The following is a 17592-nucleotide window of genomic DNA, read 5'->3' on the forward strand; positions in this document are numbered from 1 at the left end:
GGAAAACTAGCTATTTGAGAAATATGAAGCAAACCAGGAGAGGGCTGTGTCTCGGATGCCAAATGAATGTAAGATTTTTGCGAGGAGAGGATGGTCAACTGTGTCAAACGCAGCAGATAGGTTAAGAAGAGTTAGTAAGGAGTAGTAGCCCTTTGCTTTAGCTGATAACAGATAATTTGTTACTTTAGTGAGAGCGGTTTCTGTTGAATGTTTAGGGCGGAAACCAGATTGTAATGGATCAAATAAGGAGTTATTTGTGAGAAACTGAGTTAGGTGACTATAGACCAGTCGTTCCAATAATTTGGAAGCAAAGGGAAGGAGATGTGTCGATCGTTAGGAGTGAAGTGGTCAAGTGAGGGCTTTTTTTAGCATTGGTGTGATTGACACATGATTGGATGTATCAAGATATGTGCGAGAGCGAATCATTTGTAAAGGAATAGGATCAAGTGGCAGGTTGTGATATGAGCTGAATATAGGAGTATTGAGACTTCCTCTGTTACAAGAGGAAAGTAAAAGTTTTGTTAATAGAAGCGGTGGATTTGAGGTGTAGGATGTCTATTATTGCTTTGATCAGCAATAATCTGAGCAGTGAATTTGGTAGTGGGCGAAGGTGCAGGCATACGTAGAAGGGAGTTAAAGGTTGAGAACAGTTTTCTGGATTTGGATGCACGAGTTAACACAAGGAAGGAGAATGACTTGTTTGGCCAGGCTGATTGAGTTTTACGACTTAAGAACGAATGTATAGTTTGAAATCAGCATGGGTGATTCCTCCACTGCTTTTCAGCAGTCTGAAAATCAATGAAGATTTTGGGTTAGTTTTGTTTGCCACAGTTGAGTGAATGATGTATGGAGAACAGTGAAGGGTGCAACTTTGTCAAGTGTTTATTTTCTATTGTAAAGCTACAAGTCATTTAAATTTCTTTAACTGCTGCATCTTTGCAAGCCCCCAGAGTAAGAGAAAGTTAGATGATGAAAGGGGAAGCTAGAGAAGTTGGAATTGGCACAGTGCTTTGTGAAGACCGGGTCAGGCCAAAATAGGTGGCAAGAGGTTTTTAGCGGCAGCAGGCTGTAGTTTCCTTGTCCATTATTATAGGTGTACTTACCTTTCCAATACAGAAGCTATGAAAATGTTGATTACTTTGAGTCATGGATTCAATTTAGACATTTGTGTTATAACTGCAAGTTTTGAGACTCACCACAACCGTATAAGGAATCCCTCGTCTGTAATGTGGATTCATGGCCTCATAGTCAAACTGGACACTTGCGAGTTCGCTTGTGACTGACACATAGCGTGTCTCTCTGACTTGGTTGCCTGTAGCAGAAATAGTAAATAGAAAAAGTTAACCTCTTGTCAGACATGGATACAAACTTATCAGGAAACCTCCAACACACTAGAGAAAATACAGGGCTTAAAAACACTCATCAAGTAACTGTCACGGCTGCAGCAAGTTAACATATACACTGGCAAGTTACTCTATAACATATAGACAGGCAAGTTCCTCCAATAGAAGGAGGCTGTAAGGGGTTTGAGTTACCTGTTCCTTCCTCAGTCACAACAAGGTCCAGGTTGAAGCTCGTCTGAAATTTTGATAACTCCAGACTGAAGAGACTGAGGTCAACTACTCCCCTGAAAGTCCCATCTGGACCCAACTGCAGAGTAAAGAATAATATTGACTTGTTAGTGATTCTGACAGCATTTAGTGGTCTTTAGATTGTATTTATATTAACAAAAAGCAAATAAGTTAACACTAGTGACACTTTAGCACCTTTTTAGGTTTATAAACCAACTGTGCTTGTCCCAAGCTCCCTAGATAAGCACAAAGCAAATCTAATAACTAGGCTTTTTTCTAAATGCTGTAAATTACATAAGCCAGCTACTGTTTTGTGGCAGGTAACCTAAGCTACAGGTTTGCTTTGTAGCCTCTCTAGGGAGGCATTTATTGAGTGTGCGCAGAAGGTCTGCAGTACTAGTGCAATTGGTCATCATGGGACAAGTAAGTTGTCAATGCATAGAATTACTGTACATACCGTTATAAATGGGATTTATTTTCTTATATTCAATTTTAACATGACTTGAAAGTATGCTGCCATAGTGATTACTTTATCATGTAAAGGGCTTTTGCTGCTTTTTAAATGTTCAACCCTATACGTGAGATGTTAAAGGAATAGATTATTCCTCCATTGATGACAATTTAGATCACCAACAGATGACAAACACCTATTAAAAAAAAACTGTCTGGGGGCTCTCAAATTATAAACTAATTAAGGCACTGTAGTGTGGTATGAAACACGTCAGTACATAATTAGTCCCGTTATATACACTTTGCTTTTTAGGATAACAAAATAAAACTGAGTTTATCAGGGGGCGGAGCCTGCACTCATTGAGGCAAGACACGTCTCAGTGAAGCTCTCTGAGCCTAAATCTCTTTTTATAAGCCAATTATAGCAAAACTTCAATATTTGCTGACCTGAAACAGAAATCTGTTAAAGAGAACTGATGTGCACTAGGAGTGGATGTTTTGACGGACCTTTAGCCTAATGTTCCTTGAGTCAGCTACACTTCAGGCCTATTTTCAGGACAGGAGGCCATTTCTGTAGCTACGCAGCATTGTGTGGATCTGGAGTGGACCCTGTATAGGTTTTGGAGAGTAGGTCTGGGGCTGCCGAGATATTACCCCCCCCCCCCCCCGAACTCCAGGGTTACGGTATCCTCTGGTAGGATAATAAATCTGTGCTACCAAAGCAGTTGCAGACTGCCACTTTGTATTCAGACCTATTTCATCTTATACCAACACTATCTACGCTTATGCAATACCATCCTTGCTATACGAGATAGATAGCAGGGGATTTTAGTGCCACCCTCATCAGCACATATCTAATAAAGATGGCATCAGGCGCTGAGATGATGCTTGCAGCCGTGACAAGACTGCTGCATGACCACCATGAGCGACTACAACAAGCTTGGGATGCCAAGTGGGTTGGCCTCCATGAGTTGGCGGGACAAGTTGGACACCGCCACAAGAAACCAGGAGACTGGGTAGAGAAAGCTAATGCAGCTACAAATTTTCAGGAGCCTACTCTAGCCTTGTCGAGCCCAGTATCTATAGCCCTGTCTGCGGCAGCACTGCACTTGATTATACTTGATTGGAACCCCCCATCCGGGGATGACTACCCAGAGGATGTAATGGGCATGAGCGGACTACAACTCCGAGTCTCCAGGTCACAGCTGACCGCAACTGATGTGACTCCCGCATCCCCACCCCTGGAAACAGCTCACCTTGCATATGCCGTTACTGACGCCAGCAAGATGCCTATGGAACACTGTGAGGGTAAGGTGACAGTGGGTGAATTACAGGAACAATCCGGGATGACACCCGCTAATCGTGGGAAGATCCCTGCAATGGAACATCTGGCTTTAGCGGCGGGACTTGCAGCTGCACTTTATCGTCTTCCTCCAGTAAGAATGAGACTGAGGGACCGACTTTCAGTGTGGGACACTTTTCAGGACACCTGTCATCAGCCCATGGTTTATGCAGACACACTTCGCTATTGCCGGCCTTTTGACCCTGGGGGCTAATAGACTTGTGCTTATACTATAGTGAGCCTGCCATTTGACTGGACACGATATGGGCAAAGGAAAGAGAACTTTCTCACATTGATTTATGGGCCGCCTGTGTGCTGCACTTTTTGAACTGGTGCGACCCGCTTACACGCTTATCTGATGGATAGGATGTTAGGTAACTTTAGGGGAGAGTGGTTTTTACATATTCCTTTGAATACCTGTATTGCTCCACAATAGGGAGTTTGGACTGTCTCTCTTGATATATTCTCTGCCTCCGGTTAGACTGTACGTTTATGTTACTGCATGCACCTATTTGTCAGTATTTTAATATGCATATTGTGACCAGTACTAGTCCCTCCATGTTTTTTCTCCACATGGCAGATATTGTAATGGAGTCTATCCTGTTCCAATTCTTCTCAGACAAAGTTTAAAGTTTATTTAATCCCCCCCCTTTTTTTATATACGTATATATCGCTATTTTAACTAATATGCTCTACCCTGCATTAATAGTATAACTTTACTACTATACATAGATGCCAGGTCTCTCCACTTTAAAATTTACCAACACAACAATGCCTATTTGGCCCATTGAAATATTAAATGTGTAGATTTATAGTAGACATGCCTCTACCTCCTCACCCAGCCTTTCCTATAAACCTGTATTACTTGGCAAAATCCATGCAAGCGACTAAATAGCTAAGGGTGCACGATTCAATATCCCTATGTACCTAAGTGTTGGTTATATATTTCCTTCAATTACATCTCGGGTCCAAGAGTGGCCCATTCTATTGTTCTCCCTTCCCCTGAATACAACCGTTATAATTTTCTAATATCTCAGGGGGCCCAAGAGCGGCCTCCATGTTTCACTAGGGGTAAATGTTATGTTTTTATCATATGCTAATGGGGACTCACTATATTAGAAAATAGGAGGTTGAAAAATGTCTCTTTATTTGTAAGCCTAGATAATATTGGTTTCCTTTTTGTGGCATGACTGTCTCTGGAACCTCGGTGGACGTTAATGCTAGAATATTCTCTCTTTTTCCAGTATCGTAATTTGCTTTATATTGGTATGTCATGCAAATTATTGCTTAATTGTCATGTAATGTATTTCACCTCAATAAAAATTAAAAAACAAAACAAAAAAACAAACAAACACTGAGTTTATCCCCTTCTGTGGACGTTTCCATTGCCTTTTCTGCGTGAGTGGGTGGGGAGGTTACTGGTGCGTCTTTCAATCTACAGGAGTTGGTTGCATAATCTACAGACCAGATATACAGCACTATCACTTGTACACTTTTCTACAACTTTATGTCAAGTAATCTCATGCACAAGCTGTTTTTTGTTACAATTTGCCTTTAACAAGCCCTCACCTGCCCTGTGATATTAGCGCAGAAGCCATCCTTGTTTCTGTAGCAGTTTTGCTTTCTGCCATAACGAAAACCTGGATTCCTGCAACATCTGACTGTGACAGAGCCAGGTACTGGTTGACCATACGTGTACCTGGGAGAGGACAATAGAAAGGAAGTATTTATAGAAATAGTTTTATATAAAAAAACACCAACTTTAGTATTTATACAAATGACAAAAGGTTACGTACATGGCAGTGACATTAAACGTCAGAGTCTCGTCTAAAATACTGAGGGTGCTTGGTGAAGAAACAGAGATGCTGTATCTGGGTAACACTGTAATAGATTAATCAAACAGGAAAATGAGTCAGAATGGTATGAAGTTCATATACAGAAGTTACAAGTGGCACCAGGAAAGCTCCTTTGTCTAGTTAGTTTTATTTCCCACAACGTGTGAAGCAACGCATTTACATTTAAGTGTTTTTTTATGCAAAGAGACCATTTAATTCCATTTTTATCATGATTATTTCTACTCTAGTTGTAAAGGTCTCACAATCATTTGGCACCAATTACAGTAATGTTGGACCAGTGGCTCAGATGCATGAATTGATGTGTTGGATAGGACTAAATAGTTTTCAAAAGCAGAGAAGGCTGATTAACATTCAATTTCTATTTGTTTTGATTAAATTAATTTTGTTATGACCCAAGTTAATGTTCGATTTAATGTCATATCTGCAGAAGATGGGAAGCTTTCCAGGGTCCTAGAAATAGAACGTACCAATTTCCTCTACAGAAAACCCATGATATACTGGATACCCAGATTCTCTCTCAGCTGTGATTCTGTAGTAACCAATAGTGGCATCAGGAATTAACTGGATTTCCAGTGACACAATACCATGCTCAGACTCCTGATCCAACCACTGGGCAATGCGACTTCCTGAAGGATCCTACAATAGAAGATGGCAGATTAAGATCAGCAGCAAATCAAACAGCTATTGGAGACACTCCAGAAATACTGTGCCCCCTGGCACACGCAGTAGGGAGAGAGGAGGATGGATATTAAAATGGTAGAAAGGTCTGTATTTTGCCATAATAGAAGGAGACCAAGTGAGAGGGGAAAAAAAAAAAAAGGGGGGGTGGAGAAATGGTTGAGGGGATGACTAGACTGAAAATGAGCTCTGAAGAGTAGTACACATCAAAAGAGAAAAGGAGGTTTCACCCATGATATGGTGTAAAGGGGAACTGAATAACTCAATTGTGGGTCAAACACCACTTTATAATTAAGAAACAATAGATTTAATTACCCTTTTAAGTGGTTTTATTTAATCTGAGGTTCTATATCTTAAGAAAATGATGGTTTATTTAGTAGAGCAGTGATCAGCTGATCACTTCACCTGTGCACTGCTTTAGCTATGAAAGAAAACCTGGCCTGTTGGGGGTACTTGAGGACCCCGGTTGAGAAAAAAAAAAATGCAGTAAAGGATCAGGCATTTTGCAAAGTTTGTAGAGGCTTTTCCCTCTCCACCAACAGAGCTGTGAATTTTGTACCAATAAGCATTAGTAGAAAGTGTTTATCAGCTAATTAACATGATTTGGTAACTTCACAGCTACAAAATAATCTGGAAACCAGCTAGCTACAGCCCCCCTTAAGTATTTGAGGTCATCATCATCATGTATTTGAAGAGCGCCAACAGATTCTGCAGCACTATACACATAGGCAGTATACAAGATAACATTTAAGGAATCAAATGGGAGGGCCTTGCCAAGAGTTGCACTGTTGTAGTTGGCTTCTATGAAGGCAACCTACAAACAGCTGGGCTCATAGGCTTACATGCTAAGGGTTTCAAGGGGTAGCAATGGAATGAGGAAAGGTTGGTGTAGGTGGTATGCATCCCTGAACAGTAGAGTCTTTCGGGAGCGCTTAAAGTTTTCAAAACTAGGGGGAAAAAAAGTCTTATGGAGCGGGGCAGAGAGTTCCACAAGATGGGAGCCAGTCGGGAGAAGTCCGGTAAATGGGAATGTGAGGAGGAGAGTAGGAGATCGTGAGCAGAGTGAAGGGGGTGAGAGGGAGAGTATCTGGAGACAAGGTCTGAGAAGTAGGGAGGAGCAGTGCAGTTGAGGGCTTTGTACGTCAGTGAGATTTTGTGTTTAATCCTGGAAACAAGAGGAAGTCAGTGAAGGGATTGGCAGAGAGGTGCAGCAGATGGAGAGCGACGAGTAAGGAAGATGAGCCTGGCAGAGGCATCAATTATGGATTGTAAAGGAGCTAGGGAGACCAGAGGATGAAGTTGCAGTAGTTGAGGCAGAAAAGGATGAGAGAATGGATTAAAATTTTAGTTGTGTCTTCTGTAAGGAAATGTCTAGTTTTAGAGATTTTTTAAAGGTGGAAGCAGTAGGCTTTAGCCAAGGACTGAAAGTGAGGAGGGAAAAGAAAGATCTGAGTCAAGTGTGACTCAGACATCAGGCATGCAGGGTAGTGTTAATTGAGTTAGATAGAGAAATGGGGGGGTGGATATTTTGTAAATAAGGGGGGATAATAAGGAGTTTATTTTTGGAGAGATTTAGCTTAAGCTAGAGATAGGACATCTAAGATGAGATTTGAGAAAGACAGTTAGTGACACAGGTTAGCAAGGAAGGAGATAGGTCTGATGCAGAGACATTTGGTTGTCATCAGTATACAAATTATATGGAAACCCATGGGACCTTATTAAGGAACCTAATGTGTTGTGACGGACCAAGGGCTACTGAGGTACCAGCTTTCTACCGGAATGTTGGGGCAGTTTAAGCAGCTGAGGCACGGCCCCGATGGAGACTCCATGGAACTATTTTCAGACCCTTTTGTTCACTTGAGTCGGTTCTAGGGAATGGTACAGTTGTGCACCACAATTGCCTATTTTTCCACCAGCAATTGGACCCTTCGAGACACTGTGGTATGGGGTTATTGTTAGGACATGTTTCCTTTAGGGCCGGAATCCGCCCCACACGTAGCCAGACCTGTAGAACCATTTTCGGCAACCTGCCAGCCACACCTGGTTGGCTTATTCTTTGTTTAAAGAAAAGATGCTTCCTCCTCCCTAGACATGTAGACTCCACTAAGTCTAATCCTATTAGTGATAAGAAGCCTGCACGTTCAGGTGCAGGGTGGAGCAATAGTCTGTTTATACAACAGCTTAAGACCCTTCTATTGTTCTACCCCCCCCCCCCCCCAACAGGGGGATTGTCCCTGGAGCAGTATAAAAATGTGTGTTTTATTTCAATAAAGAGGTTCATTCTGTTTTTACTCCAAAACCAGTCTTGCCTGATTATAGCTTTTAGGAAGCAGTGTCTGGCAGGGTACCAGTGAGATCCGTCACATCTAGATTGAGAAGTGGACCGAGCCTTGTGGTACCCCAATAGAAAGTGGTAGCAGGGCAGAGGATGCCCCAGAGAAGGCTACACTAAAAAGGTATGGTTAGATAGGAAGAGAAGAACAATGAGAGCTGTGTCACAAATGCTGAAGAATTGGAGCAATAGAGGGTGGCCGACAGTATCAAAGGCTGCAGATAGATTGAGGATAAGCAGAGAGAAATCGGCCTTTGGATTTTGCTATAAGTAGGTCATTGGTAACCTTAACGATTGCTGTCTGAAGCAATGGGGGCAAAATCCAGATTGCAGTGGGTCAAGGATGGAGTTTAATGTAAGGAAATGGGATAGACGTGCATATACTAGCTTTTCAAGGAGCTTAAGTCAATATTTGTTTTTAAAGTGGCTTGCAAAATCTTGAGCTGAGAGAAGTTGTATTAGGAGGTGGTGTAGGGCGAAGAAGAGTATTGAACATGGAGAACAGAAATTTTAGGTTTGAGGAAAGAGTTGAGAAGTAATGTTGCTTATAAAGATTAAGGGCAGAATAGTAGGAGTTGCACTTGCAGTGAAGGAAGTCAGTTAAACTCAGATTCTCTCCAGTGTTGCTCAGCAGTATGAGAACATTTGCTTAGGTACAGTGAGAGGAGTATGCCAGGGCTAAGGATGAGTAGGATTTCCAAGCTATGGTAGGAGGGGCCAGATTGTCAAGGACCAATGGAAGGGTGGAGTTAGTGGCAGATTGGTTAGGGTAGGAAAATGGAGATGAGAGGTTTGAGAGAGCTAGCAAACTGTTGCTGATTTAATGACAGTGTTTCTGTGAAGTGTGGTGTGAGGGGTAGGAGGGAGAGATGTGATGTTGCAAGTGAGAAAGAGGAAAAAGGGGAGTTTGTGAAGTTTGAGATAGTGCAGCTAAAGCTGAAAATTAGATCAAGGTAATGATCTTTGTGAGTGGGAGAGTCAGTCAATTGTGACAGGCCGAAAGAGGATGTGAGTTGCAGAAGTTGTTTTGCAGGAGGCAGTGAGATTGTCAACAGGGAATAAGGTAGCAAAGTAATCTAGAAATTGAGTTGAGGAGCCAAGGGGGTGGTATATGACTAAGCTAATCATACAGGATTCAATGAAGGAAAATGTGAGGGAAGAGAAGGGCTGTATTTGTTGAAAGCTGCAATGAGAGGAAAGTAAAAAAGACAGACACAGAATGTGTGGAGCTCATGAATACAAAAAGGAGAGGTTGAGAGAGAGGGGCTAATAAGGTTATTCTAAATATAAACCAAGGATAGTTATATATAATATGCATATTATGTCAGTTATATTTTTTTGCTTACCTTCAGATAGATTACAGGGTACTGAAAGGAAAAAAAAAAAAAAATAAAAAAAAAATAATTAGTATTGTGGATCTTTTCATCACATTTTCGATTCAATCTACAGTGAGAATAAAGTCCAGTAGTTTCAATGTTTTAGTCTTAAAGATTAATTATTTTATTGGCAATTCAAAATAAGTTTCACAAATGTATAAAGCAAATGCAATGTAAAGCCATATCTTACACATTCCAATGCAGATCCCCATGTCACCCAATACTACATAGGTTATAAAAAGCGGTTTCCCAAAGGAAGGTGCAATAGTATAGTTATTAAATTAACTGTATCTACTACAATTATCTTGTGATGCGTTGCTTAGTACCATTTTATTTTGAAGAGCTTTCTTTAGCATAACTGATGTGGCCACAAGGATCTTTGGGAGAAGGGGGGGGGATGGGAACAATGCCCCCCTTCCAGCATCAGTGGGGATGCTATGCACGTGTAGCACCTCCGATGAGGGCTCCATATTTGTTAGCCCACCCCCAATCAGACCCCCTAATTGGTTCCAGAACTGCAAGGCACAATGGCTACCCCTTGTGCCTCCCATCATTGTGGTGTGTGCACAAATATAGGTGAATGCTGCATTATTTGGTTCGGTAATTAGTTACCATTTTAATATATTTGCGTGTCCTCCTACATATTCTAGATTAGAATAAAATAAATTGTGTGGTCCCTGAGCCACTTTATATCCTGTACAAATAGTTTGCGGTTATGTTCTATGTCCCAAGGCTTCTGCACTAGATAAACAAGATTATGCATTCAAGGCAGATACCGATCAGTCAGACACAGATTGTAGTACAGGCAGTCTGATCGCATCTGCAGAGCATTACTACACAACGCAGAGGATTCTGCCAATAGAGCACTGAGTGTTCATATTAATCTCTCCAGAACTCACTCCCCGTGCAGACCAGTCAAACCCCCATCACCAGAAAAGACTGCAGGGTGTTCACTACTATTCCAGCACACATACAATAGCATCCCTGCCTAGTTTAAGAATATTACTACCACAGGGACAGGTTAACTCAACAGTAGAAGCCATAAAAACCTCCATAGTTACAAGATGATAAAATCCTAGGTTTGGATGTGCTAAATAAGTATAAAAAAATAAAAGATAAATACAGCCTGAGTGATCTAACCAGAAGTTATTTCAGAATAAAGTTACCTAAATGAGTAAAGCTCTAAATTAAAAATCAAGAGGCAGACAAGTCAGTATGAAGCTATAGAGGTTTAGGGGAGTTCAAGTCTAAGTTTACATGATTTTTGGACACCATGGTGGAACAATTTATGTAAGAACCACCTGATAAATTCATTTTTCTTATTGGCAAAAGTCCATGAGCTAGCGACGTATGGGATATACAATCCTACCAGGAGGGGCAAAGTTTCCCAAACCTCAAAATGCCTATAAATACACCCCTCACTACACCCACAATTCAGTTTAATGAATAGCCAAGTAGTGAGGTGATTTAAAAAAAAAAAAAAAAAAAAAAGTGGGTCTCATGGACTCTTGCCAATATGAAAGAAATGAAGTTATCAGGTAAGTTCTTACGTAAATTAGGTTTTCTTTCATGTAATTGGCAAGAGTCCATGAGCTAGTGATGTATGGGATAATACCCAAGATGTGGAACTCCACAGAAGAGTCAGAAAGGGAGGGATAAAAATAAAAGAATTCACAACAACATTAGGTAAAAATTTAAATGAAGTCCGCAAAACTGCCTTATCCTGATGGAAAATCAGGAAAGGAGACTCACAAGAAAGAGTAGATAATTTGGAAACTTCTAGCAGAAGAGATAGCCAAAAGGAACAACACTTTCCAAGAAAGTTTAATAGCCAAAGAATGAATAGGCTCAAAAGGAGGAGCGCAAAGGCTCCGGAGCAGCTTTTGCTGCTTCGTACATGGAGCCCTAAGACTCCAAGGAGAAGAGATTGTTTTAATGACAGGCTTGATACAGACCAAAGCCTGCACAAAACAGTGAATATCAGGAAGCTTAGCAATCTTTCTGTGAAATGAAACAGAAAGAACAGAAATTTGTCCCTTCAAAAGGAACTTGCAGACAAACATTTAACCAAACTATCCTGAAAGAACTGTAAAAAAAATTCTAGGAATTCTAAAAGAATGCCAGGAGAATTTATGAGAACACCACCATGAAATATAAGTCTTCCAAAATTGATAATAAATCTTCCTAGAAACAGATTTACAAGCCTGTAACATAGTATTAATCACCGAGTCATTGAAACCTCTATGACTAAGCGTTCAATTTCCATACCTTCAAATTTAACGATTTGAGATCCTGATGGAAAAATGGTCCTTGAGACAGAAGGTCTAGTCTTCAAAGAAGTGGCCAAGGTTGGCAACTGGACATCCAGACAGGATCTGCATACCAGAACCTGTGAGGCCATGCTGGTGCTACCAGAAACACAAACGATTGTTCCATGATGATCTTGGAGATCACTCTTGGCAGAACTAAAAGGTGGGAAGATATAAGCAGATTGGTAAAATCAAGGAACTGCTAACGCATCCACCAACTCCGCCCGAGTATCCCTGGACAAGTACCTGGGAAGCCATCAGATTTCTGGAAGACCCCACATCTGGATGGAGAGACCACACTCCTGGATGTAAAGGCTGACGGATGAGATAATCCGCTTCCCAATTGTCTACACCTAGGATATGTACTGCAGAAATTAGACAAGAGCTGGATTCCGCCCAAGAAAGTATCCGAGATACTTCTTTCATAGCTAGGGGACTGAGTCCCACCCTGATAATTGACATATGCCACAGTTGTGATATTGTCTGTCTGAAAACAAATGAACGGTTCTCTCCAATAGAGGCCAAACCTGAAGAGCCCTGAAAATAGCACAAAGTTCTAAAATATTGATTGGTAACCTCGCCTCTTGAGGTTTCCAAACCACTTGTGCTGTCAGATCCCCAGACAGCTCCCCAACCTGAAATACTTGCATCTGTTGTGATTACAGTCCAGGTTGGACTAACAGAGGCCCCTTGAACTATACGATTGTGGTCTAACCACAAAGTCAGAGAGAGAGTGTCTTACTTATAATCCCTGCACCATTGTTTCAGCATCCAGAGCTGGAGAGGTCTCATAGGAAAATGAGCAAAGAGGATCGCAAGACTGAAGGTTCCGACAAGCTGAAACCAATTTTATTTATTTGTCTCTTGTCTGTTAGAGACAGTCATGGACACTGAATCTATCTGGAAACCTAAAAAGGTGACCCTTGTCTGAGGAGTCAAACTTTTTGGTAAATTGATCCTCCAACCATGTCTGAAGAAACACTAGTTGATTCGTGTGAGAGTCGGCAGAATGTAAATACTAAGCCAGTACCAAGATATTGTCCAAATAAGGAAACGCTGCAATACCCTGTTCTCTGATTAGAGAGTAGGGCACCGAGAACCTTTGAAAAATTCTTGGAGCTGTTGCTAGGCCAAATGTAAGAGCGACAAATTGGTAATGCTTATCTAGAAGAGTATCTCAGAAACCGATAGACTTACAGGATGCACATCTTCATATTCCAATTCATCCAGATCACTATCGTGGACATATGACCTTGATGAACAAAAGGCAGAATAGTTTGTATAGCCACCATTTTGAAAGTTGGCACTCTTACATAACGATTCAAAATTTTCAGATCCAGAACTGGCCTGAATGAATTTTGTCTCTTTGGGACAATGAATAGATTTGAATAAAACCCCAGATCCTGTTCCTGAAACGGAACTGGTATGATTACCCCTGAAAACGCTAGATCTGAAACACACTTCAGAAAAGCCAGAGCCTTCACTGGATTTGCTGGAATGCGTGAGAAAAAAAAAAAAAAAAAAAAAAAAACACCCCTTCACAGGAGGTCTTACTCTGAATCCTATTCGATACCCGAGAGACAATACTCTGAATCCTATGATTTTGGACAGAATCTGCCCAATTGTTTTGGAATTTTTTTAATCTGCCCCCACCTTCATGCAGACTTGGGGGCTGGCTTTGGTTTCTTAAAAGTCTTGGATTTATTCAAACTTGAAGATTTCCAATTGGAACCAGATTCTTTGGGGGAAGGATTTGGTTTCTGTGACAGTTGGAATAATTGAATCCAACTGAGAACCAATAAATTGTTACCTTGGAAAGATAGTAATCTAGATTACATGTCAGCATTCCACTATTTGAGCCACAAAGCTCTTCTAGCTAAAATAGCTAAAGACAGATTTAACATCAATTTTGATGATATAAAAAATAGCATCACAGATAAAATTAGCATGTTGAAGCAAGCAAACAATGCTAGAAAAATCAGGATCTGTTTCCTGTTGCGCTAAGCTTTCCAACCAGAAAGTTGATGCAGCTGCAACATCAGCCATAGAAATGACAGGCCTGAGTAAATAGCCAGAATATAAATAGGCTTTCTTTAGATAAGATTCAAGTTTCCCATCTAAAGGATCCTTAAAGGAAGTACTATCTTCCATAGGGATAGTAGTAGGTTTGGCAAGAGTAGAAATAGCCATCAACTTTGGGGATTTTTCCCCAAAACTCCAATCTGACTGCTGGCAAAGGATACAACTTTTAAACCTAGGAGGAATAAAAGTACCAGGCCTATTCAATTCCTTTGAAATCAATTTAGAAATAGCATCAGGAACTGGAAAAACCTCTATAGTAATCACAGGAGGTTTATAAACAGAATTTAAATGTTTACTAGTTTTAGTATCGAGGACTAGTTTCCTCAGTATCCAAAGTAATCAACACCTCTTAACAAGGAATGAATATACTCCATCTTAAAGAGATAAGTAGACTTGTCAGTGTCACAATCGGAGGTAGGATCTTCTGAATCAGATAGATCCTCAGGAGGAGGATAATTCAGTATATTGTCGGTCATTTGAAATTTCATCAACTTTGAGAAGCTTTAAAATACCTTTTACGTTTATTAGAAGGTGGAATAGCAGACAGACTTCTGAATCGCATCAGCAATAAAACCTTATATTCACAGGGATATCATGTACATTAGATGTTGAAAGAACAGGCATTGTACTAGTACTGATGGATACATTCTCTGCATGTAAAAGCTTATCATGACACCTGTTACATACTACAGCTGGCAATATAATCTCTGCTAACTTACAACAGATTCACTTTATTTATGGTAGAACTGTTATCAGGCAGCAGGGATCCAACAGTGGTTTCTGAGACCGGATCAGATTGAAACATCTTGCAAATGTAAGAGAAAAAAAATAAAATAAAGCAAAATTATCAATTTCCTTATATGGCAGTTTCAGGAATGGGGAAAAAAAAAAAATTCAAACCGCATAGCCCTCTGAGCATAGAAAAAAAGACAAGAGGCATATCGGAAGTGGGGTTTAAATAATTAAATTATTTGACGCCAAGTATGACACGCAACATGACGTTTTTTGATGCTAACATCTGGAAATGACGCAACTTGCTTCATGGCAGACGCAACCTTGTGCAAGGAGACCTGGCGTCAACTAAGATGCCGGAAATTACGAATTTGCGTCACCGAAGTACTTTCATGCCAAAAAAGTTCTTGCGCCAAGAATGACGCAATAAATAGCAGCATTTTGCGGCCTCACAAGCCTAATTTTGCCTGCAAAAATTAATGAAAAACAGTCAATTTTGAAGAAAAGACTATACCCCAGGTAAGAAAAAAAAAAAAAAAAAAAAAAAAACCAACCACCACCCACCTTCCTAAATATGTTTTCCCCAATTTTGAAACTGAAAGTCTGCAAAATGAAATATACATAAACCTGACTCATGGCAAATATAAGTACAATACATATATTTAGAACTTTACATACAAGTGCCAAACCATAGCTGAGAGTGTCTTAAGTAATGAAAACATACTTACCGAAAGACACCCATCCACATATAGCAGATAACCTTTTCAGAACTGGTTTGGCTATCAGTAGAGGTAATGGAATATGAGAGCATATTGTCGAGCTGAAAAGGGAGGTAGTAGATGAATCTCTACAACCGATAACAGAGAACCTATGAAATAGATCCCCAGTGAGGAAAACCATTGCATTCAATAGGTGATACTCCCTTCACATCCCTCTGAAATTCACTGTACTCTGAGAGGAATTGGGCTTCAAAATGCTGAGAAGCGCATATCAACGTAGAAATCTTAGAACAAACTTACTTCACCACCTGCATAAGAGGCAAAGTTTGTAAAACTGAATTGTGGGTATGAAGAGGGGTGTTTTTATAGGCATTTTGAAGTTTGGGAAACTTTGCCCCTCCTGGTAAGATTGCATATCCCATACGTCACTAGCTCTTGGACTCTTGCCAATTACATGAAAGAAATAGCCAGTTGCACACAGGGCAGGGACCAGTAATGTCAGACAGAAGATCACATCCGCATGATCAAACAGTAATCCTAAAGACAGATGCCCTTACCTTGGTTTTCACTGGTTTTATTTCAGAGTTTAGTGAAAGAATTCGAAACAGCACTATGGAGAAAAAAAAAAGAAAAGTTCACAGGAAGTTTGTGACAAATTTTATTGTCATATAGCACACTGGTTTATATAAAAGGGACAAGTACAGCAGATTGTCACACGGTAATACAGCAGAATAATTTATTTTATGGTAAAGTAGTGATTGGGGAGGGGGGGGGGGTTAGGGTCAGAGCCACGTATTGTGTCACTGATGTTATTCGTGTGGCTACACTGGGCATATACCAATGCCCCTGAGAAAGTAAGAACTCCTTGTATTGGTTAATATATTGGCAAAAAAGCTCCTGTTTAAAACTCAGATGTTTATATCCTTTAAAACTTATTCTACCCCACACCCTGTAGGATATTACAGGGCTGGATTTAGGACATTCTCTGCTTAAGCTTGAATAATTCTCAGATGGAAATGCAAATAAAAAATAAACAAAAAAACAAACATTAACAGTATTTTTTTTTAACACAGGAGCAGAGACACCCATGGATTTTGTATTTACATGTGCTATATTCAGACATTTAGTCTCATACAAGGTTGAGTTTTGCCTATATATAGTCCCCCTCACCTTTATTCCCAGGCTTGTATATGGGTTTGTCCATTTGTATCTTGTAGATATCTTCCATTTTATCAATCCCCACTGACTTGCGCCCCAGCAATTTGACAGTCTCACCAGCTGCAGAAAATATCACAAAGACGGGTCCAGAGTCTTGGATAATAGGAACCTAGGCAGAAGTAGAGGAGAGATGAGGAACGTGTGATGGTTCTGCATGCACATTACTATATTCTGGCTAGGGAGGAAATGTCACTACAGGGGTTTCTCATTATGTCTTCCCACTAGCAGATAAAACATTCAGTATTTGATCTAAACCATGGGACTTTGCACTGTCCTCCTCAGAGTTAAGAAAAAAAATAAATCTGTCTATGACCACAGTATGTCTAATCCGTGTTCTATCTGCCCAAGTCTATGATCAATACTCACTGAGAATTTATTACACTGGTAGTAGTTTGTAGCTGGGACATCCTCATCAAATATGGTGGTGTTGACCCCGTTAAGTTGTAGCACAACATCAAGGGAAAGGGCTTCCTCATGTCCCACAAGGTTGACACAGACCTTCTCTGTCTGCCCGCTCTTCAATACAGCTGGGAGGATCAGAGCGTACTGTCTATAAAGGAAAACAAACGTTTGTCAGAAGTTACATAGGGGCAGGGGCGGTTCTACACAGGGGCCCATGCCCCTGTAAAAATGTCCCTGGCCCCCCTGAGCTGACTGAAAAAATACAGGACAAGATCAAGGCTATTTATCTGCTTCCTTGTCCCTGAAACGCTGTTTAGTTAAAGCGTGGGTGGGTATATATATATATTATATATATATATATATATATATAAAATGTGTTTCCATTTTTAATGTGCCCCCCTGATTATACACTGGCCCCCCCAGTAAAATTTGTCTAGAACCGCCACTGCACAGGGGTCAGTTATCTGTAGCAGTCAGCAATAGATAGAATAGCTGTCACAGAGTTTTATGGCACAGTAGAATGTG

The 17592-nt window shown here is 40.5% G+C and overlaps 1 protein-coding gene across 1 annotated transcript in view; it reads right to left on the minus strand.

Annotated features, from left to right (window-relative positions):
• Positions 1-17592, minus strand: part of LOC128640311 (ovostatin) — a 60515-nt gene that overhangs the window by 33003 nt on the left and 9920 nt on the right. Inside the window, exons 2-10 of the mRNA XM_053692801.1 lie at positions 17032-17215; positions 16618-16774; positions 16005-16057; positions 9576-9596; positions 5687-5855; positions 5160-5244; positions 4933-5062; positions 1536-1650; positions 1197-1312 (exon numbers count right to left, since the gene is read on the minus strand). Coding sequence (XP_053548776.1) covers positions 1197-1312; positions 1536-1650; positions 4933-5062; positions 5160-5244; positions 5687-5855; positions 9576-9596; positions 16005-16057; positions 16618-16774; positions 17032-17215 — 1030 coding nt within the window. The remainder of the gene's footprint in view (positions 1-1196; positions 1313-1535; positions 1651-4932; positions 5063-5159; positions 5245-5686; positions 5856-9575; positions 9597-16004; positions 16058-16617; positions 16775-17031; positions 17216-17592) is intronic.

Source organism: Bombina bombina, chromosome 9 (assembly GCF_027579735.1).
Source record: "Bombina bombina isolate aBomBom1 chromosome 9, aBomBom1.pri, whole genome shotgun sequence".
In the NCBI taxonomy this organism is placed as follows: Eukaryota; Metazoa; Chordata; class Amphibia; order Anura; family Bombinatoridae; genus Bombina; species Bombina bombina.